Source organism: Salvelinus namaycush, chromosome 8 (genome assembly GCF_016432855.1).
Source record: "Salvelinus namaycush isolate Seneca chromosome 8, SaNama_1.0, whole genome shotgun sequence".
Taxonomy (NCBI): domain Eukaryota; kingdom Metazoa; phylum Chordata; class Actinopteri; order Salmoniformes; family Salmonidae; genus Salvelinus; species Salvelinus namaycush.
Genome location: NC_052314.1, coordinates 22,526,936 through 22,549,826, shown reverse-complemented (window position 1 = coordinate 22,549,826; position 22,891 = coordinate 22,526,936). Strand labels below are relative to the sequence as shown.

At 41.7% G+C, this 22,891-nt stretch overlaps 1 protein-coding gene, 2 long non-coding RNA genes and 5 other non-coding genes across 9 annotated transcripts; all 8 read left to right on the top strand.

Moving 5' to 3' along the window:
- The first annotated feature begins 4,216 nt into the window (after nt 1–4,216).
- LOC120052520 lies at nt 4,217–8,420 on the top strand. Its single transcript, XR_005477383.1, has 2 exons — nt 4,217–5,052; nt 5,958–8,420. It is a non-coding gene; the product is annotated as an uncharacterized LOC120052520 (long non-coding RNA).
- Nucleotides 8,421–13,600: 5,180 nt separating this feature from the next.
- On the top strand, nt 13,601–16,227 carry LOC120052519. 2 transcript variants are annotated; one of them, XR_005477382.1, is made up of 10 exons: nt 13,601–13,655; nt 14,333–14,375; nt 14,583–14,605; nt 14,794–14,836; nt 14,964–15,053; nt 15,219–15,302; nt 15,490–15,539; nt 15,683–15,737; nt 15,900–15,941; nt 16,115–16,227. It is a non-coding gene; the product is annotated as an uncharacterized LOC120052519 (long non-coding RNA). The 2 variants fall into 2 exon arrangements; XR_005477381.1 differs by having other exon boundaries at nt 13,602–13,655; nt 15,232–15,302.
- Nucleotides 14,152–14,228, top strand: LOC120053134. Its single transcript, XR_005477491.1, has one exon. It is a non-coding gene; the product is annotated as a small nucleolar RNA SNORD74 (small nucleolar RNA).
- On the top strand, nt 14,644–14,725 carry LOC120053117. Its single transcript, XR_005477477.1, has one exon. It is a non-coding gene; the product is annotated as a small nucleolar RNA SNORD79 (small nucleolar RNA).
- Nucleotides 15,087–15,170, top strand: LOC120053136. Its single transcript, XR_005477493.1, has one exon. It is a non-coding gene; the product is annotated as a small nucleolar RNA snR60/Z15/Z230/Z193/J17 (small nucleolar RNA).
- LOC120053085 lies at nt 15,776–15,838 on the top strand. Its single transcript, XR_005477450.1, has one exon. It is a non-coding gene; the product is annotated as a small nucleolar RNA SNORD78 (small nucleolar RNA).
- On the top strand, nt 15,976–16,047 carry LOC120053132. The gene has a single exon (XR_005477489.1). It is a non-coding gene; the product is annotated as a small nucleolar RNA SNORD47 (small nucleolar RNA).
- Nucleotides 16,228–19,126: 2,899 nt separating the features above from the next.
- Nucleotides 19,127–21,833, top strand: LOC120052518 (torsin-1A-like). Its single transcript, XM_038999478.1, has 6 exons — nt 19,127–19,392; nt 19,791–19,913; nt 20,017–20,282; nt 20,571–20,746; nt 20,883–21,007; nt 21,209–21,833. The coding sequence occupies exons 1-6, from the start codon at nt 19,227–19,229 to the stop codon at nt 21,454–21,456; spliced, it is 1,104 nt and encodes a 367-aa protein (XP_038855406.1). The 5' UTR covers nt 19,127–19,226; the 3' UTR covers nt 21,457–21,833.
- The last annotated feature ends 1,058 nt before the right edge of the window (nt 21,834–22,891 follow it).

Sequence of the window (22,891 nt, the reverse complement as noted above, 5' to 3'; positions counted from 1 at the left end):
AGGCGGCAGTGCGGCGACGCGGTTGGAAGCCCGAGAGTCAGCCCCAAAAATGTATTGGGGGGGTGGCACACGGGGAGTGTGGCTAAGCCAGGTAGGAGACCTGAGCCAACTCCCCGTGCTTACCGTGGAGTGAGAGGGCGTCGTACTGGTCAGGCACCGTGTTATGCGGTGGAGCGCACGGTGTCCCCAGTACGCGTGCTTAGCCCAGTGCGGGCTATTCCACCTCGCCGCACTGGCCGGGCTAGGTTGGGCATCGAGCCGGGTGCCATGAAGCCGGCTCAACGCATCTGGTCTCCAGTGCGTCTCCTCGGGCCGGCGTACATGGCACCAGCCTTACGCATGGTGTCCCCGGTTCGCCAGCATAGCCCAGTGCGGGCTATTCCACCTCGCCGCACTGGCAGGGCTACGGGGAACATTCAACCAGGTAAGGTTGGGCAGGCTCGGTGCTCAAGAGCTCCTGTACTCCTTCACGGTCCGGTATATCCGGTGCCACCTCCACATACCAGTCCTCCGGTGGCAGCCCCCCGCACCAGGCTGTCTCTCCGGTTTCTCTCTACAGTTGCTCCCGCCTGTCCAGCGCTGCCAGAGCCTTCCTCTTCTCCAGCGCAGCCAGAGTCTCCTGTCTGTCCTGAGCCGCCAGAGTCTCCCGTCTGTCCAGCGCTGTCTGAGCTGCCCGTCTGTCCAGCGCTGTCTGAGCTGCCCGTCTGTCCAGCGCCGTCTGAGCTGCCCGTCTGTCCAGCGCCGTCTGCCCAGCGCCGTCTGAGCTGCCCGTCTGAGCTGCCCGTCTGCCCAGCGCCGTCTGCCCAGCGCCGTCTGAGCTGCCCGTCTGCCCAGCGCCGTCTGAGCTGCCCGTCTGCCCAGCGCCGTCTGAGCTGCCCGTCTGTCCCGAGCCACTAGAGCCGCCCGTCTGTCCCGAGCCACTAGAGCCGTCCGTCAGTCAGGAGCCGCCAGAGCCGTCAGTCAGCCAGGACCCGCCAGAGCCGTCAGTCAGCCAGGACCCGCCAGAGCCGCTAGCCAGCCAGGAGCCGCCAGAGCCGTCAGTCAGCCAGGAGCTGCGAGAGCCGTCAGTCAGCCAGGAGCTGCCAGAGCCGTCTGTCAAGCCGGCGATGCCGGAATTGCCTTTTACTCCGGCGCTGCCGGAGTCGTCTTTCACTCCGGTGCTGCCGGAGTATCCTGTCCATTCGGGTCCCCAGGCCATCCATTAGGGTCCCCAGGCCAAGGTCGGCGGCGAGGATCGCCGCTCATAAGAGGCCACGGGGGCGGTTAAGGAAGCGGACAAAAACAATGGTGAAGTGGGGTCCACGTCCCGCGCCAGAGCCGCCACCGCGGACAGACGCCCACCCAGACCCTCCCCTATAGGTTTAGGTTTTGCGGCCGGAGTCCGCACCTTTGGGGGGGGTACTGTCACGTTCTGACTGTTTCCTTTGTTTTGTCTTTATTTAGTATGGTCAGGGCGTGAGTTGGGGTGGGCAGTCTATGTTATTTGTTTCTATGTTTAGGTTTGTTCATTTAGCCTGATATGGTTCTCAATCAGAGGCAGGTGTTTTGCATTGTCTCTGATTGGGAGCCATATTTAGGTTGCCTGTTTTCACTGTTGGTTTGTGGGTGTTTGTCTTCCGTGTCAGTGTTTGTGCCACACGGGACTGTTTTGGTTAGTTTCACTCTTGTTATTTTGTATTTGTTGTTGTGTTCAGTTTATATTATTAAAACATGGACACTTACCACTCTGCGTCTTGGTCCGATCCCTGCTGCACCTCCTCTTCAGACGAAGAGGAGGAAACCAGCCGTTACAATAATTATATTTCGCCCCTTTTCTATTGAGATTTTCTCTTCACCAGGATAGTGATACGGGAGTCCAGGCAGCCCAACAAATTATCCGGTGAAACAATTCAGTTTACGCTGTGCTGTGGTTTTTGGTTCGTTAACTTCACGTTTAATTTTTCTAAGTTGCCCTAGCATTCTACACATGGTGTATTAATTTTTTTCTTTGGGGGGTTAGGCATGCTCTACATGGCCTTCCAGGATGCAATCAAAGATCTAGATCTACGGACTCTTACTCCTGACACAATGCCAGTTTTTCCTCAGAGACTAAGGTTTTTGTCAATTATGTCCTCCATTTTTGTTACCATTATCCTCAGCAGTTGAGATTACTCCACCACCCTAGCGTCCTCAGTGTAGCGCTTCCTTTTGATATAGGTTGTTGCGTCAGATCGTTTAGCATAGTTATGCTCAGAACCGATGTGGACCAACAGCCTCTCGCATGCCTTGCAGTCATGGAGGATTGGCGTTTTCTGCACATCATGTGCAAGCCATTCGCTTATATTGCTCAGGATCTCATCCTTCAAACAATCACCATCTGCAGCCCCTTCGGCAGTGTTGATCTGTATTGGGGTAATAATATTTGTGAGTAATACAAACACCTCTTTTTAAAGTCGTTTGTGTCATATTGAAGTTGTTTACCGTTGTAATTGCTGTAGGGTCACTGTCTGAAGCAGTGGGAAGATGCAACTGGCGATGATCGGTGGAGGATCCTCTGAGTTGGCCCGCATCATTAGGACTAAAGCCGGAAGCAAGAGGGGTAGGAGAAGTGGTGTCTTTGCGGTGGATTAGTAGGTCGTCATCTGGATCGGTCTGGCAGTTTGTGTTACTTGCACAAGTGAGAATGTTCGCAATTGAAGCACTTAAGTGCAGCAGAAAACTCTTTGGCAGAGGGGTTGAATCTGTTCCCACCTTTCCCCCTAATAACTGAGAACCGATTCTGGAAAAAAATACATCTGAAACATTAGGATAAACGTTTGAAATACCCTCTGATCTTTAATCTCATTTCCTTCTATGTTGTCATCTGAAGGTGAATGCAGGAGATGAAGAGGAAGGCCCAAGAAAACATGGCAGAGAACATTGGAGACTGAGCACCAACAACAACTAGCACAATGGGTGAGTGATTCAATGTAGAGGGCTGCGGGTCCTGACCGATCATTGCGGCGCGGTCAGCATCTTTAATGCTGCGGGTCCCATAGATTATTTGGAAATGGTCATCTTTCTGCATTGTACGCGTTAGCCTAGTACTACATGTATTGGACCGTGGTTGGGTTTGTGACCTCTAATTAAATGCAAGATGGATGCCAGAAATGCATGATTACCCTACATAAACAAACATGATATTACATTATAACTCACAACTTACCTCTAAACTGTCCTGATTAAGTTTGGCTGTGCACAGACATTTTAAAGCATTTTCATCTGCTTCATTAGTTATTGTTAGGACACTCCGTAGGGTTAGTTTGAAGCCTTGCTGGCATGGTAGAGTAGTTCCTGACCTAAAAATACACTGGTTTATATTTTGGTTGTACCTTAAGGTTGCTGGTACCTTAATTGGGGAGGACTGACTCTTGGTAATGGTTGGAGCGAAATAAGTGAAATGGTATCAAATACATTAAACACATAGTTTCCATGTGTTCGATGCCATTCCATTTGTTCTGTTCCAGCCATTATTATGAGCCGTCCTCCCCTCAGCAGCCTCCACTGGTCAAATAGTGTGTTTAGTGGTCAGAATGGGAGTCCAAATAGTCCTGCATTACAGGAGTAATATTATCTTGGTTTCTGCAAAGTGTGTCAGTGAGTGGGTCCTAGTCTAGTTTGAGGTGGAAGAAGCATGGCATATTTAATGTATTCGTTTTAAATCAACTTAAATTTCCATGTTTCAAATCCATTGTTTTGCTTCCCGAAGGAAATCCAGCTTGAAGCTGTTCTCTTGTCTGAGAGCCCTCCATGGATTTCTATCCCAGCAAGATCTAGAAGGAAAAAGCATGTGTTGGTCTGATAGTGATTTCTATGTGCAAGGTTTTAAACTGTGTAATACACCCTGTACTGATTGCATTTACATTTGATCGAACATACCTTGACTTCAGAACGTCAAAACAGCTTGTTCATTTTTTTCAATAACTGGGCTGTGCATTCCACCTCCTTAGGCAGTTAGCCTAGCTGCATCATAGTTTGCATCCCTTGAGTAAGTAAACTATTCATTAGTACTACTACATCATGTTTTATGATGTAGCTTCTTTTCATGCCAACATTTATTAATATTTGTATAGTTATGTGGCGCAGCGGTCACTGCATCTCAGTGCAATAGGTGTCACTACAGTCCCTGCTTTGAATCCAGGCTGTATCACATCCGGCCATGATTGGAAGTCCCATAGGGCGCGCACAATTGGCCCAGAATCGTCCGGGTTTGGCTGGGGTAGGCCGTCATTGTAAATAAGAATTGGTTCTTAGCTGACTTGCCTAGTTTAAAAAAAATTAAAAGACAGGATTTTCAAGCAATAACAGGTTAGTTTAATGTCTTAATGTAAAAAGTGTATGAATTTGTAAATTATTGAAGATATTTATGTTGCTGTACTTCTTTACCTGAAGAGACTATGTGGCTAAACACCTGTGTTGCCAGCTTCACTCACATGTTTGTGAAGGGTGGCAGATTGTGTTTGTTCGTCAGCTTTGGTGACTTCCTGATTGTGTGCCATCTTGTAAAACAACACCAGATGGTCTCAAATTATTTCATCTCTGATCTGGTGAGTTAAAATGAATGACAGTCAATTTTTATTGTTAAAGAATTATATTTTATATTTTCCATTTAATAATCTTTGAATCTACCTTTATTCCATGACGCTTGAAGTTGTTCCGCACTGATTTTACCAAGTTTTGAACATCAAAGATGATGGGGATTTTGTAGTCTTCAACTGTGATGCAGTGTGCACCGTCAGTGTGTTCCTCAGCATTTAGACTTGCCCCAAGGAGTTTCATAGACTTCATATTACAGCGTGACTGGTCACACACAACATTGTTGACCTGTCGCATTTAAAGTAATTACTGTAAATTCCAAATATATAGTAGTGATGAAACTGGACTATTGTGTATAGACATTGTTACTTAGTCAGTCCTATGCTTTTTAGTCTCTTTATTGCCTCAGCCACAATATCAGCAGTCTCTTGGGCTGGAGTTGCCGATTTAGCCAGGAAATAGCCAAATGCCTGCGTGGGAGACGTAAACAAGGCAGGGGTAAGTAAATGAAGTGTCTTGAGAGTGGAATTTTAGGAACGTTAAAAAGTAGTCATGTATTGTCTGATAGCTCAGTCACATAATTACCTGTTTCCATTTCAAAGTGACACTCCTAACCATAACAACCATTGCCTGATTGGCAACATCTCCCTTGATGGTTAAGCTGTCAATGACGTTCCTTTCACGATTGTAATCTAGATGTTGTTTTATTTCATTTCATCAAACATTAGGGACACATTTCTTTCTGTTTTCATATTTCTGACCAGGAGTAACATCTTCTCGATGAGTCGAGGAATCCGGGCTTCAAAATAAAATAATAATTAATACCATCTTTTAGATTATTTCTGAAAACATGCAGTCCAACAAATTAATCCTCTTGTAAGAGCAAAATGCAATATTTATTCTTACAGAATAGAAAGCAACGGTGCGGGCAAGGTAGCGATGGAGGGCACATTTTTTCTGCCGAAATCTGTAAGTGGAAGGACTGTGGTGGTACAGCTGTATTCCAAGTTGTTTTATCTTCACAGAGAACCTCCGCCCTTTCCTATTTCTCTGCACACTGCACTGTAGTTTGAAGAAGTCCTTTTAGATGTGGAGGTAGCGACTCCATGGCCTCCAACATTGGATATTGTTTTGTTCTACAAATTATGAAGAGGATAATGCATGATGAAATCACCCTAATTGTATAACCAATCCTAATGTTGTCTATTAGAAGTCAACATATGTGTTATTCCAGTCTATAAGATGACGGTGTACTTGGTTTTGATGGCTTTTAGTCTTGAAGATTTTGACAGCTTATTTTCCAGGAGCTGTATTCTCTTAAAAAACGAAACATCTGTTTTGATATTTGTTTCAATGTGTGTACAATTAATCACTGTGGGTGTATTATTATTATTATACTATAGACCTCCTTCAATTGGATGATGGCCTCCTCCTGCATGACATCTGTGCTACATGCTGCTTGCTTTGACACCTGAGCTTCCTGTATGCTCATAAGGACGCCTTCTTCTGTCACCTGAGCCGCCTCCTGTATGCTTGTGAGGATGCCTCCTGCCACCTCTGTCACCTAACAGACCACCTCCTGCAGACCACCTGAACTAAATTCAGCATCTGCTGCTTCCTCTACTGGAGCTGGGTCTACGCTCTCCTTCACTCTCTTGTTCTCTCTGTCTGTCTCACCTAAAACTCCCATATCTGCTTCCCTGTCTCTCCTTCAAAAATAGACAATTCAAGACTTTAAACCTGTTGTATTAATATAAAACAATAACGATGCATCTTTAATCGCTACGTATTTTGTAGTTTGCTTACTTCTATTTCTACAACGCTGTGCATCTGTTGCAGATTGAGGGGGTGGATTCATGCAATTTATTCTGGTAGGTACTGCCTCGGAGGACAGTGTCTTCTGTGAACCCTGTTGAAAGAGACATTTTTACCAGAATTTTTTGCAATTCATTCCAGTCATTGGCAGAGAACTGGAAGGAAAGGTGACCAAAGGGGGTGTTGGCTTATCCAAGCCTTGGAATGACTGATGATTGAACATGATCACAGCTTTGCATTTTCAAAGTAAAAATGTAATGAAATCAACATGAAACATCTACAATGTAAAAAATAATAACCCTTGTTTTGCCAACCCCACATCCTCCACTTCTCCATCCCCTGAACGACTAAAAAAAGCATGACAAAAACAGTACCAATGCCCTTCGGCTACACAAACAAGTCCTCACAATCTTGCAGGAGGATCCCTCAAGGGTCTGTTCTTTTCCTCGAGGGGGCGGGTGTTTTGATCGAACAAACCTCGAAAAACAGCGTTCTGTATCTCAGGGAAGCTGGTGACTGAGGAATGAATGGTGTACTTCCAGGAGTTAGACGGCCTTATGGTGGAATCACAAGGGGGACAACTTGGCTTGCCAACAACTAGCTACAGCTGTTTATATATAGATACTTATGATGAATATATATATATATTCTCTTTTTTAAATTTGATTTATCTTTCTTTCTGGCAGTAGTAAATATTTGAGGATATGAACTCTATGGCAATACATCAGGAATCATTCCTTTTCCTTTCTACATTCGTGCCCTCTCAAGTTCGTTGACATTCTCTCCCCATGTACTAACTCCATCTAGTGCAGGAGTGTCAAACTCATTTTGCCCCGGGGGCCGCATTCTGTCTTCAACGAGGTCCAGAGGGCCGCATTGAAAATATGTTATTTCCTCACCGTCATTTTTTTTGTTGAATTTCTGATGCTCCCTGACTGTCTGGCTTTCATTTTGGTGATTTATTAGCGAGCTAGACACAGTCAAGAAACTGTGAATGTAGGTCCATTATCATTTCAACACAGTGTAGATTTTATTTTTGTCATTTTAAAGTATATTGAGGGTTTTTTCACCTACGGGCCAGATGTTTGACACCCCTGGACTAGTGTATGTTTATCTGCTCAAGATGACCAGAAGAGGGACCCAAGAAGTCTGCATTTGCAAGATAGACAAAGGTGGAGTCGAGGAAGAGGACTTGTCACCATGTTTATAATTTTCCCTTGTGGCATTTATGAACAAATGTATGTGTTTTGATTTGTTTTTCAGGTGATTGGGTAACATGCTAAGGCGCTTTAATGAGAGGTTTTATTGAGTGCTAAATTTGGTTTAGGAAACAAAATGTAATACCAGGTTAGATTATGTCCAGTGGTGGTGTTAAATAGGAGAGAATAATTGTCTTGTTTCTGCCTTTAATTGAAAGGTTCATTCCCCATTCAGTGCCACATCATTTTAAACTAAATAAGCAGATGTTTGGATAAGTACCTAAAAGAATATCTCTATCTTTCACTTGAGCATATGAATCATATGACTGTGGATATTCTTCAGCGAACCCATTATGTGAAATATTGTCAGCTAAAGACAGATCTATTCCTTTTCCCCTCAGAAGACGTTTTATCAGTAAGCAAGGCCAGGTAATACAGTACATGAATTTACATTTTGGTTATTGGAAAGGAATTGTGACCAAAACCATTTGTAGCGATAGAGCACATTCCTGCTGAATACACGCACGCAATGATTGCCTGTGGTGAGAAACTCAACAAGTTCACTTAACCGTAATGTAAAGGTGGAGTATCATCCTTTTATCTCTAAAGTAGATAAATACTGTATCTTCTTATATAATAGAATTTACAGAGGTTACAAACTCAAGCCATTTTTCTTTTCATGTTATGACTTTGTAAATTAATATTGAATCAAGGCCTTGCCATACATTTCAGTATCGCTTCAAAAGAACAATCGGAACAAAATGTATTTTTTATTTACTTTGAATCATAACCATTGATTGTATTAGATTTTCATTTTTATTGATGCATAATATTAAATCTCCATGAGTTTCCCGCTGTGTTTGACATCCTTCATTGAAAAAGCTTGTGGCTGAAGCAGTACAAGTACATAAGTATACATTATAGTAATGAATCGCAAACGGCATTATTATATCTGATATGATAGAAAGTAAATTATACTCATTTATAGTATTTGAGTATCTATTCAGATTATAATTGATATGAAATTAGCTGTTCTGCGACTAAAGCCTTGTTCACGCTGCAGGCCTTCATGCTCATATCAGTTTTGTACTACTGACTGTCCAAAAAGCAAGTTACAAATGACCAAATTGGATTGGTGCGTGTTCAGACAGCAGTCATTTGCTGACATGGCTACGCTAGTTGTCATAGTAAGGATGGGTGTTTGCACAGTGGTCTAGGCTGATTGCTGGTGGTGCTCGTGCTTCCTATCACTCAGAAGTTATGTAGCAAGCTGAGGTGACCAATACCTGCCATGGATATTTCCCAGTTGCCTTGAATGTTCAAAAGCGTAGTGTAAGAACACTTTTTTTTTAAAGCCTCAATGGATAAGAAGATCCAACTTCATTTGTGTCTAGCCACAACAGTCGACTAGCTAGCTTGGTAGCTGTTTAGCTTTATAGCACATTCACTGATTTGTTTGTAAACAATTAAGCTAGTTAGCTACCACATGTTATTGTCAAACTGTCAACAGAGTAGCTAGCAAGCAACAAGATATGCCAAATAATAGTCCAAAAACCACTTGCAGGCAAATAAATCAGATTTGGCCATTCAGACACAAGTCACAGGAATCAGATTTATATCTAACTTCAAACCACCTACGAAGGTAGTTTGAAATGTGGCTTGAAATATCCGATTGCTTTTTGGCTGTTCAGACTGCAGGGAAAAGACCAGATTCGAATCGGAAATGCAAATAAATAGGATTTGAGTAATTTCAAACTGCCAATGTGAACACGGCTTAGTCTACAATGAGCTCAACACGTAGCGCATACCAAAGGTGAATCTCAAAAGTGGCTTCTTCTCCTCTCGCCTTCATCTTCACTAATTGAAAAAAATGAACCGCTGTAAGAAATATAGTGAATCCCTTTTGCTTTCACCTGTCCTTTTTGCTTTCACATCAGTGCAGGTGGAGGAAATAAGGAGAAGAATCCACTGTACTAGTGAAATGCACCCAGGCGTGGAAAAAAATGCAGGTGTATCATAGCCACTTTATAGAGCACATTATTTATAGATCATATTATTAAATATTCTTTGCTTGTATCCATCGCAATTTGTGGACGTGGTTTGGTCTTGATCATATAAAAATGCAGCAGAGATTGGATTTTTTGTCAGAAAATAAATGTTGGCTAAACTTCTCAAGTGTTCTCTGGTTCTGCTTTAATTTACCACATTTTTACTGGGTCTTACACAAAAAAAAATATCGTTTTTTTGTGCAACCCATATCTCATTGGTACGACCCAGTAGCCAATGAGAATAGAGAGAAATAGTAACGTGTCTTTTTGTAGGCACTAACTCCGCTATGGTTCGTTTTTGGATAAACACCGAAAATAAGGTCTGCGGTAAACACAGGTTTAGTAGATCTTATACGTTTTGTCCTGTAAGATCATTTTCATTAGTTAACGCCACTTTTTGTGAATTTGGAATAATTCATGTTATTTTTTTAAATGTACGTAAAGGCTTCATAATTCATGAAGGTCAAGTTAACTGACTGCTATTATCTCATAGAACAAAACGTATAAGATCTAATAAGCCTGTGTTCACCTCAGACCTTATTTTCGTTGTTTATTCCAAAACATTATTAACCCATTCATTTTTCCAATAGCTGAACGGAACACGGGTAACTCGTTTCCGTGTTTTAGAACTACAAGCTGACGAGCTCTTGTGCTAAAACAGATCACACGTTTTCATTGGTTGAGGCGCATTCCACCACGCTCTACACAAGACAGAGGAAGAGGCGAAGCAAGAGCGATAACTCGCCCCAAAATCAGTATTTTCCAACAGGTGGCGTTTTTTCCAGCTCACCCAAGCGAGTAGTTTTTTGTGTGGAGGTCAATACTGTGTCTAATTTGGTCAACAAAGTAATGGCTTATTTGCATCGTGAGGTTTATTTAATCGAATATACGTTTTGTAATGCTTAGGTTGTTACGAGTGTACTGATTTAAGGACACATGACATCCCGGAAATGTTGAGAAAAAACACTTTATATCGGAGTTGTGCCTGTTAGTGATATCCGGAATCATTGGGACGTCCCTACCCTAACCATAACCCTTAAATAACCTGTATTTTAACCATTTTAAACGTCAACGTCATTGGGGGTAGGGGCGCCCCAAGAATTTCTGAATAGCAAGGACGATTGTGGTTGTTCACACGCCTATCTGCCCTACAATGGTCCCACCTGATCTTGCTTTTTGTTTTCTTTAACAAGATCAGCTTTACAAAACATATATCTGTTTATTTTCTATTTCATGAGTTACAGACATTTGTTTTGCATCATAATTTTGTTGAAAAAAATACAATATATTTATTCCACATTTAATAGGGCAAAAACAAATTGCTGATTGCCTTCCTTTTTATTTACGGCATTTATTGTCATTGTTAGAGCGGCCAATCTCTGGTCAATATAATGGAACATATGTTTTATTTTATTTAACTAGGAGAAGCCCATTGAGCCCATTCTCTTTTTCAAGGGAGACCTGGCCAAGAGGGCAGCGACAATCAATACATTACGGAATTAAAACAGAGAACAATACAATACAACAACGTGATCCAGCCTAAAAAGGCATTTATACTCCTCTGTAACAGAGTCTCCCATCAAAAATGTAAATTAATTCAGTGGCACTAACATATCTAGATGAAGCATGGATTGCAGACTATTCCATGGCTCTGGTGCACAGGATGAGAAGGCAGTCTTGCCTAATACTGTAAATGTCCTGGGGACTTTAAGTAGCAACCACCTAGCAGACCAGGTATGGTAACTGCTGCTGGTGAAGGAGACCAGACTACAGAGGTAAAGAGGGAGTTTACCCAAAAGGGCTTCGTAGACAACCTGCCTAAATGACGTTGGTAGTCATGAAGTGCTTTGAACGGTTGGTCATGGCTCACATCAACACTATCATCCCGGAAACCCTAGAGTAGACCCACTTAGTCCCCTCCTGTACTCCCTGTTCACCCACGTCTGCGTGGCCAAGCACGACTCCAACACCATCATTTAATTTGCTGACGACACAACAGTGGTATGTATGCCTAATCACCGACAACGATGAGACAGCCTATAGGGAGGAGTCTAGGTCCAAAAAGGCTCCTTAACAGCTAAGACTGCTGAACAATTTATCAAATGGCCACCCTGACTATTTGTTTTTACACTGCTGCTATTCGCTGTTTATTATATGTGCATAGTCACTTTATCCCTACCTACATGTACAAATTACCTTGACTAACCTGTACCCCTGCACATTGACTCGGTACTGGTACCCCCTGTATATAGCCTAGTAATTATTATGTCATCTTATTGTGTTACTTTTTATTATATTTTTTACTTTAGTTTATTTAGCAAATATTTTCTTAACTCTATTTCTTGAACTGCATTGTTGGTTAAGGGCTTGTAAGTAAACATTTCACTGTAAGGTCTACCTACACCTGTTGTACCCTGCTCATGTGACAAAAACAATTTTATTTGATTTCTTATGCATATAAAGTGAGGTCCAACCCAACATCTGATACAAGGTGCAATGGTGGGTGAGTGATTTGGCATTTGTAATAAAACGCAAAAATGCATGATAAACAGAGGCAAGTCTCTGTAAGAAAGAGGAGGCTGCACATAGTACATAGTCCATCTGTAAACTACCCACCCAATTTACCTACCTCACCCCCCATACTGCTTTTATTTATTTACTTTTCTGCTCTTTTGCACACCAGTATCTCTGCTAAATTGTAATTACTCGATTTATTGCCTACCTCATGCCTTTAGCACACATTGTATATAGAGTGTATATAGATTCTCTTTTTTTCTACCATGTTTTGACTTGTTTATTGTTTACTCCATGTGTAACTCTGTGTTGTTGTCTGTTCACACTGCTATGCTTTATCTTGGCCAGGTCGCAGTTGCAAATGAGAACTTGTTCTCAACTAGCCTACCTGGTTAAATAAAGGTGAAATAAAATATGTAACAGTATAACTTTAAACCGTCCCCTCGCGGGCGCGAACCAGGGACCTTCTGCACACATCAACAACGGTCGCCCACGAAGCATCGTTACCCATCGCGCCACAAAGGCCGCGGCCCTTGCAGAGCAAGGTGCAACCCTACTTCAGGTCTCAGAGCAAGTGACGTAACTGATTGAAACGCTAGTAGCGCGTACCCGCTAACTAGCTAGCCATTTCACATCCGTTACACTCACCCCCCTTTCAACCTCCTCCTTTTTTCCGCAGCAACCAGTGATCCGGGTCAACAGCATCAATGTAACAGTATAACTTTAGTACGTCCCCTCGCCCCGACCTGGGCGCGAACCCGGGACCCTCTGCACACATCAACAACGGTCGCCCACGAAGCATCGTTGCCCTTCGCTCCACAAAAGCCACGGTCCTTGCAGAGCAAGGTGCAACCCTACTTCAGGTCTCAGAGCAAGTGACGTAACTGATTGAAACGCTAGTAGCGCGTACCCGCTAACTAGCTAGCCATTTCACATCCGTTACACATACAGCAAGTCACCATAATCAATGACAGAGAAAAGTGGCCTGAACAAGCTTCTTTCTATCCATTAACGGGAAGCAAGCATTATTACGAAAATAAAAACTGTAATGTATGTAATGTAATGTAATCTTCCTCACAATATTATCCATATGAACTTTAAAGGACAACTTGTCATCCAGTTTTTGTCAAATGAACGTCTAAAATTGACATTTGTAGTATTTTTGCTAACCCTAGCCCTTTTCCTAACCTAATTTCCCTTACCTGCTGCGTACATTCTCCTAACCTGCTACGAAAAATCAAATCTGATGTTAATTTGACAAAACTGGATTCCTTCTAGCGGTGGGTTTACGAACACCGCTGTTTGGAAAGCCTGCGCGCAAATTAAAAAGTGTGGTGGGTGGGTTCGACCCGCCCCCAGCCAACGGTTCCGTGTGCCGCCGCAAGGGGCTTCCAAAAAAAAACGTGTTTGGCCAATCACAGAAGAAGATACTGACTTTTCCCATAAACCAATGCGAATACATTCCATATAAAGTCAGCCTCCACCCTTTCATCGGTCTCCTTCTCCTCTCCGATCCTGAAGAAAGGTAAGATTTTTGTCTTGCAGTTTCTAGTCCAAGGTTATGTATTTAATGCACATACTTCCAGTCATGTATCAATTTTTATTTGCCGTCATAGTTTATTAGTTATGTCTGGTAAATGTGTCATAATCTTGCGAAAGGACCTAGCTAGGTCGTGTTGCGCTCGCTAGCCTTAGTTAGCAGGCGTAACTCCACCACGTGTCTCACGTGTGGTGAACACGTTTTTTGTCTCTTTCAATCTAGCAGAATTTTCTTCTAGGACAGTGGTACCATACTAAAGTCATAGATTACCCCCTCCCCCCCCCCAACATCGCGCAATGTTGTAGCTCTGGATAAAGCACCTGATTCAACTCATTCAGCGCCTGCTTAGTTAATATAATAATTTGTTGGTGGGTACTAGAGGATCGAGTTAGGAACAAGTGAACTCGAGTGCACTTTAATATAGAACGCCGAACATTAACTGCAACGCAGTCAATTTGTACCCCGGCAAGCTGAGCCTCCCTTTCTTACATGATGAAATAAGTGTTGGTAGGGACATCTGAGTTACATTGAGGAAACGCCAACCATTCTGACTTGGAACATACATAATTGCTTCGTGTCACTATTACTGCACTGTCCTAGTTATTCAACTGACATTTTATCAAAGGACAGTTTTGCAGATCTGAGTTATTTGTGTTTCGCAGGTATTGCTGAGAAGCAAAGCACAAGTTGGAAATTCAGAATGAGGTATGCATGATTATTAGTGTTACCCAACATCCACGTGTTAAATCGAAGAATTTGAGCCCTGTGCCACTGATGACCCCATTTGCTACTCTTGATCTGTCTGGATGATGAATCTGCAACCACCAAATTGCATATTCTGAGGCACAGCACGTTGTTTGCATTACCTGTTAAGATATTTTAAAGGCTCACTTTACATTTATTCTTTTACAGCTGCAGACAAGTTGTGGCATTGGGTATGTTTCATGTATTTCATAGCAGGTTTAGTGTGTTGTACTGTAAATGATGACTGTTAAAAAAAACATTGGGAATCTCTCTGAAAAATAATGAATGAAATGTTTTTACTGACTGCAGTGCAGCTGCTTTAAAAGAAGCCAGTCCTTTCTCCTTAGACAAAAATAATGGATTTATTTCTAATCTGCAGATGGCCTACTCTTTGAATGCCAATATCTGAACCTGTTGCCATGGTGAGCTACTACACTTTGCACTCAACCAACGAGTAATGATACTTTATCATGTGAGACAATGAATGTGTAGGTCAGCAGATGCACCATGAAGACTAAGCAGCTTTGCCCCCATCTGTATCCATTTCAGTAGGTTAAACTCACCGCATGAAGATCATGGGACCTTTCCATTTTCAGAAGCCAATGGAAATTTGTCATGTGACTGAAACTTTGACAAAGGGTAGGTTGATTTTTTAAAATTTAGGCTTACTACTTGATACAATGATGACAGCATAGTTCAGCTGATGCTCTATGATGAATACTCAGCATTGTCTTTCGCTCCTATCTGATGTATCCTTGATTTCAAAGCGTATTTATCATTTTTTTGCCTATACAACCCTGACAGTATATCTTTACAGAACTGAAGTTTCTGACCTCGTGCTATGATGGGATCCTGGAGGCTCAAGTCTAGTTTGGCTGTTGATCTAGGGTAAGCTACAAGTTTCCATATAAAATGAAGGGTAACAGCATAGTGCAATCTGAAAGGATGACATTGAATCAGGTCTCTGATCTCTTTGAGGACAATATTGTTACACACTCTGATTAGATTGAGGTTCTTTGGATGTCTGGGTTTGGATACCTTGAGCATTTTAATTAAAATTCTGTACTCTATTCAGACCCAGTAGATGCAGAACAAGGATCTGGTGTGGCAAGGAGGATGACTGAAGTGAGTTACACATGTGTTATTTTGAAGTTACAACTAAAGGATGACTTTAAATTGTCTCTATGGTTCAGTACATTGTTACACAGTTCCAAAATTGACTCCCATTGCATTTTGAGTCATTGTGATAATCTTTCACTTATTTGCAGGTGCAGTGGGTACTGGCATGAAGGATTGGAACTCATGTAGAGCTGTCCCTGTCAGGTTGGTATACATAGATTTGGGTAGTCCACTTAACTGAGTTTCAGTGATGCTTACAAATGTCTGACCTGAATTTTTATGTGGATATTACCAAAACTGAGGAACCTGGAAGTGCATTGCATTGCCCATGATTGTAATTTGTCTAAAATAACTTAATCTCTCTAGGTGGCCAGTGAATTTACAACTGCCAGTGTAGCTAAGAACAAGGTGAGATTATGTAATGTGCAGTTGCCCTTTAATCAACCTATGATGAAGACATTCTGCCAAATGATTTTTCTGATTATACTATACCGTTCCATTTATATCTGAGGTTATAAAATAGCTTTACTGAGTTTGTTTGTTTGAATGCGTTTTGCTTAGTTCTCTTTGCCATTCCTCAGAAATGAAGACTGATATCAAGCGATGCAGTGGGAGACGTCCATGATTTCAGACCACATTTTATACTGCAAGTTTACTGTTTTCCACTATCAATAAAATGTGTGAATTATCCCTGTCTTGAATTTAATGTGTTTACCTAACTATTGGTCACAATGTCATGGTAGTAGGTAAGATCGTGTTTTATTAGATGCCTTAGTGATTTTGATAAATCATATTCAAATTGTGGAATTGTTTGATTCCAGATCAAACTGCAACTTTGGAGAATGTAAATGTATATTTGAATTAGTTAACATAAATAACTTTTTAACAACACAGATTGGAAAAGCACATTAAACTTAGTTATACTTTAAAGGAGAGTACCTTAGGGTAAAAACGAATGTGTTTTGAAGCGTTGCTCTAATGCTACACATGGTGTGTTTTTTTGGGGGGGGGTCCATTGTCCTATTGAGGGGCTGCATGTCCAATGGCTTCTTCCAGGTAGTGATCAAATGCTTTTATGGTTTATATGTGACTATTTTACACCATGTTAACAGGCATTTAATAAAATAGTTTTCTATTTTCTTAAGATGCATATAATTATAGATTTTATTTTATGGGAGTCTTAATCTGAGAAACAAGTTGTTGCCTAAATGTTTCAGACATCTACCATTTAAGATACTTAATTTGTTAATGGTGTTCTGCAGCTCGTTAAATTACTTTGACTCAGTGTCACAACTGATAGCTGCTATTAATTGTTAAATACTCTGGGATAGCCTTGGATGTAATATAACTGGACACACTGGTAAACTGAAGGTAGCTAGCCGTGCTACTTCATGCTAGTTGTGTTAAACCCAGCTATAGCTTTGTCTCGTTACTGGTAGCTAGCATGTTTGAAATATCTGTGACCATTGCTCTGGTGATTGATTCGTTGGGTAGTCATGGATACAACACAGTGCTGATTACACAGCCAACGACATATCCCCCACCATGCAATAATTTCTCCAAATGCTTATTTATTACATACCTTTCAACGTCTGGAAACTGGAGAAAGGTGTTCCTCGCTTCTGGACAGTATTACAGCCGATTGCTGCTCATAGCCTCATCTTTGTCTTCGTAATAATTGCAGTAGTTAGCTGTCTTTGACAAACGCGTTACAATTTCATAATCAAGCGGGAAATAAGCTTTGCATAATTCGTTTTTTATATTGCTTCCCTCCTAAATAAAATCACAACATTTGACTAAACAAGGTATTTAATGATATTTCATTACCGTGAAAAAAGTTGATTCACAGGACTACTAGTAGCGGTAAAACGTTCAAAGACATCGATTTCTAGCTATTTATGCCAAGTACGTGTTATTTTTTTGTGATTTGTAAATTAGCCAGCTAGATATCTTGAGACACTACCGCTAAAAGGATTAAGACCATTTGTGCCTTACTGAATATGCATTACGTACATTAGGAGAACTATCTAGTGTACTCGTCCTAAACAAAGTCATCTCTATAAACGATTCGCTAAATCAAGTCTACCAAACTTATTGCACTCTGTTATGGATTATAGTTTAGGAAACAGAACTGTATGGAGATCAAATGCTTCATTGATGAGAACATTAGAATGTCGGCCAAAATCCGTCTAGCTCCATCTTCTCCCACTGCCAGCCACGGGGCTTCCTCTCACTACCATATTTGGTAGTGAGGGAACGCCAACAGGATGCTTCACATTTATACATCCGTTGAAATATATATATTTTTATTCATACATTTATTATTGAATATGCACAGAACGTTATAAACACGTGGTTGGTTTCACAAACTGAATTAAAAGATCTCAAATGTTTCCATATGCACAAAGCTTTTCTCATTTGGTGCACATTTTTTTTACATCTCTCTTAGTGAGCATTTCTCCTTGGCCAGAGAATCCATCCAGCTGATGGGTGTGGCATGTCAAAAATCTGATTTAAACGGCATGATCATTACACAGGTGCACCTTGTTCTTGGGACAAAAGGCCACTGAAAAATGTGTAGTTTTGTCACAGCACAATACCACGTGTCAAGTTGAGGGAGAGTGCAATTGGCATGCTGACTGCAGGAATGCCCACCGAGCTGTTGCCAGATAAATGTAATGTTAATTTCTCTAACATAAACTGCTTCCAAAGTCCTTCTAGAGAATTTGTCAGTACACCCAATTGGTCTCACCACCGCAGACGACATGTGGGCCAGCGGTTTGCAGATAACTTAAAGTGCCCCGCGGTGGGGGTATGGGCAGGCATAAACTATGAACGCAATTGCATTTGATCGATGGCAATTTGATTGGACAGATACCGTGATGAGTTCGATGCCTTTATCTATATATATATATATATATATATATATATATGAATCTGACCAACAGGTGCATATGTGTTTTCCCAGTCATGTGAAATCAATAGATCAGAACATAATGGATTTATTTCAATTTACTTTCCTAATATTAACTCAGTAAAATCTTTGAAATTGTTTATATTTTTGGTTCAGTATAACTTAAATGCTCCATGAGCTTCAACTGTCCTACCCCATCAGAAACTCAATATTCTTGGGTTAGTCGTTTGTACATGTAAATAATTGTCTCAAAGGTTAACACTATCATTTTTTATCATGGATGGTCTATCCTTGCATGGCTCAGTCTATGAATTTGGTTGTGTTTATATTTTTACAGCCCCATCCCTCAATTTAACGAAACTGTTGCGGGGAATGCCTTGTCAACTGCCCATTGGTAATATTTATCTATTCTATTGCCTCAATAATCTGACCCTAATTGAGTTATCAAATGTATGGGAGGGCTGTGAACATGCATAGTATATATTAACACTTGATGGTACTTATACAACAAATATAAACATGCATTGCTGTACTGTCTTTGAATTGTACAATTGTTTTGGACTGACTGGAGCGTGCATGGCTTTTATCAGGGTGAATCCTCGTGACTCACAATTTGTAAGGATATGACGTCGCAATCTGGAGAGCGTTTCCTGTGTTTTACCATGAATACATTTTTCAGGACTGTCTGCTTGCATCGTAGGCCGGTGGAGAGGTTTGAATAGAATAGGTAGAATCGAAGATCGCCGCTTTCTGATTACCGCAAATATACGACATCACTGATGTTCGTCTACCAACTGTTGCCCTTCCTTTGGGCTGTGTCTGCAAATGCAGATTTCTTTCAATTTGACACTATTTCAAATGCATCTACGTATTATTTCAATTATATTTATTGTAATCTATGGGAAGGGGAGTGTCAACCTAATCAAGATGATACGACTCAGCAAGGTGAGGTATTTTTTATTTCCTGAAAGGTGTTTTTTCTTTTCATTAGAAATATTAAAATTGGGAGACAGTTCTCTCGACAGTCTGGGGTGTAGTTAGGATCAGAAACACCTGCACTGGAGCTTGTAGTTATCACTGTCCACATTTTTGCGTTTTTACATTTTTTTGCGTTTTTACATAGGTCTATTTCTATTACAATGCAGAGACAGTGAGCAACAATGATTAGAAAATGTGGAGGAAAAAGCTTATTTAATTATGAACCAGTGATTTATGAACCAGCTTTTTCCTAGCACAACTTGTATTGAGCAGAAATTATAGTGTTGTTCAATTTATTGCAACAGCTATGTGTATAAGATTATATTAGATATTTACACTGTATTACATTTGTGTGCTCTTTTCAGTACCTACGAGGGACCTGTGGGCAGGATTTCCTCAGGACTACATCCGTTTGCTGTCACAATGGTATTGCAGCCTGGGACAGTGCTGTGAATCAGGGGATTGTCGGATAACAAATAATATTACAGGTATGAAATCATTGAGCAGATATTATCATTCATGTATGTTCCACCAGCTATGTCATTTTTGTGTAGTCCTCATTTTGTCTGGGTTCGACATTATTTCCCCTAGGTTTGGCCAGTGATCTACAGCTAAAGCTTCATGGGCAGCACCTTGCCCAATCAGTGGTTTTGAAGGCTGTGCAGGGCTTCATCAGTAACCCTGAATCAAATAAGCCATTGACCCTCTCCTTTCATGGCTGGTCTGGCACCGGCAAGAACTTTGTGGCCCGGATTGTAGCTGACAACATGTACCGGGATGGAGTGAAGAGCGAGTGTGTGCGTCTTTTCATCGCCCCATTCCACTTCCCCCATGCCAGACTGGTGGACATGTACAAGGTGAGCCTAGCTGGCACAGACATGACTCATCTCTGCCGGGAACATGTACAGAACTACTTTATGTTGTCACTATCACTATTTGAAAAGGATAATGCCGCAATTGATTCGATATGACAACTTGATCTAGACCAGAGTAGGAGTTAAAAAATATAGTTAGTCGAAATTCAGCAAATTATAATAACATGTAGAGGAATACATGTGCATTTTAATATCTTTAATATATTGCACACCAAATATGGGAGAGAGAGAGGAGATATTTTTGTGCTCACCATAGAGCTCTTTTTCCAGGGCCAGCTCAGAGAAGCTATCCGGGACATGGTGCTTCGTTGCCCACAGACACTTTTCATCTTTGATGAGGCTGAGAAACTGCATCCGGGCCTTATAGATGCCATCAAGCCCTATATGGACCATTATGACAATGTGGATGGGGTCAGCTACAGGAGAGCTGTCTTCTTATTCCTCAGGTTAGCCATACATACCCTTCCAATTCTTGCAAGGACTCTTCCCCTAACTCATGTAAGGAAACCTAACTGTCCAAGTCATGGTTAAATGTCTCTGCAATTTTCCTCTCACCAAGATGTTTTGTAATATTTCCTTTAGTAATATTGGTGGGACAACCATCAACGATGTGGCTTTGGACTTTTGGCACTCAGGGCAGAACAGAGAGGACATTGGGATGGAGGACTTGGAACACCGGCTTCGTGCTGAAGCTATGGAATCTCAAGGTACCAGCAGTGGCTTTACAATCACTCACATACATTTTCAGCATATACTGTATGTTTTCACAGGCAAGATTGAAGATGCTACACTACACTGTGAACACACAAACTAAATTTTTCAAACGGCTTAACATTTTGAATTCCGTAACAGTTAAGTGCAACTGCAACATGTTCAATTGTGGATTTACCAATTTGTCTGCTTTCCAGGAGGCTTTGCACAGAGTGAGCTGATGTCAGGCCATCTTATTGACTTCTTTGTGCCCTTCCTACCTCTGGAGTACCGTCATGTCAAGCTCTGTGCCCGTGATGCCTATGCAGCGCGGGGTCTGGAACCAGACGAGGGAACGCTGGACGAAGTGGCAAAGGCCATGCTATATGTACCCAAGGAGGAGAGGCTGTTCTCTGCCCAAGGCTGCAAATCCATACCACAGAGGATCAATTTCTTCCTCCCCTAAACAGACTAATGCAACCCAGAAAACACACAGTATTTTAGCAAAAAGGAAAAAGTATGGTGACATATTGAACATTGTTGCAGTGTGGTGTTCCCACGCCTCACCCTACACTGCCAAGAAAGCAAGCATAGGGCATCTGTCTCTTGTAAGATTATATCTGATAACCAAATAAGAGATTTTACTAGTGTTCATTTTCAACTTTGATTTTTCCCTGCTCATTAGACTACTTTTATGCACTGATTTTTAGGTCAAGCTCAGGTCAACTCTGTAGTATTAGTATTTGCATGTATATATTTATAGTGCGTTCGGAAAGTATTCAAAACCCCTTGAGTTTTTCCACATTTTGTTACAGCCTTATTCTAAAATGGATTAAATTGTCCCCCCACACATTAATCTACACACAGTACACCATAATGACAAAGCAAAATGTTTTTATTTTAGCAAAAAAATAAACTGAAATTACATTTACGTAAGTATTCAGACCCTTTACTCAGTACTTTGTTGAAGCACCTTTGGCAGCGATTACAGCCTCGAGTCTTCTTGGGTATGATGCTACAAGGTTGGCACACCTGTTTTTGGGTAGTTTCTCCCATTCTTCTCTGCAGATCCTTTCAAGCTCTGTCAGGTTGGATGGGGAGCGTCGCTGCACAGCTATTTTCAGGTCTCCAGAGATGTTCGATCGGGTTCTAGTCCAGGCTCTGGCTTTTTCAGAGACTTTTCCCGAAGCCACTCCTGCGTTGTCTTGGCTGTGTGCTTAGGGTTGTTGTCCTGTTGAAAGGTGAACCTTTGACCCAGTCTAAGGTCCTTAGTGCTCTGGAGCAGGTTTTCATCAAGGATCTCTCTGTACTTTGCTACGTTCATCTTTCCCCTCGATCCTTACTAGTCTCCCAGTCCCTGCCACTGGAAAAACATCCCCACAGCATGATACTGCCACCACCATGCTTCACCGTAGGGACGGTGTCAGGTTTCCTCCAGATGTGACGCTTGGCATTCAGGCCAAAGAGTTCAATCTTAGTTTTATCCGACCAGAGAATCTTGTTTCTCATGGTGTGAGAGTCCTTTAGGTTCTTTGGGCAAACTCCAAGCGGGCTGTCATGTGCCTTTTTATTGATGAGTGGCTTCTGTCTGGCAAGTCTACCATAAAGGCCTGATTGTTGGAGTGCTGCAGAGATGGTTGTCCTTCTGGAAGGTACTCCCATCTCCACAGAGAAACTCTGGAGCGCTGTCAGAGTGACCAGCGGGTTCTTGGTCACCTCCCTGACCAAAGCCCTTCTCCCCGATTGCTCAGTTTGGCCCGGGCGGTCAGTTCTAGGAAGAGTCTTGGTGGTTCCAAACATCTTCCATTTAAGAATGATGGAGACCACTGTGTTCTTGGGGACCTTCAATACTGCAGACATTTTTTTTGGTACCCTTCCCCAGATCTGTGCCTATACACAAT

Excerpts from the sequence above, each read along its gene's own strand:
- LOC120052518 (XM_038999478.1), top strand. The coding sequence starts at position 19,227 with ATGTTCGTCTACCAACTGTTGCCCTTCCTTTGGGCTGTGTCTGCAAAT. Across the intron at positions 20,747-20,882 it reads GCTGTCTTCTTATTCCTCAG|TAATATTGGTGGGACAACCA; the intron begins GTTAGCCATACA and ends TATTTCCTTTAG. Across the intron at positions 21,008-21,208 it reads TGAAGCTATGGAATCTCAAG|GAGGCTTTGCACAGAGTGAG; the intron begins GTACCAGCAGTG and ends TCTGCTTTCCAG.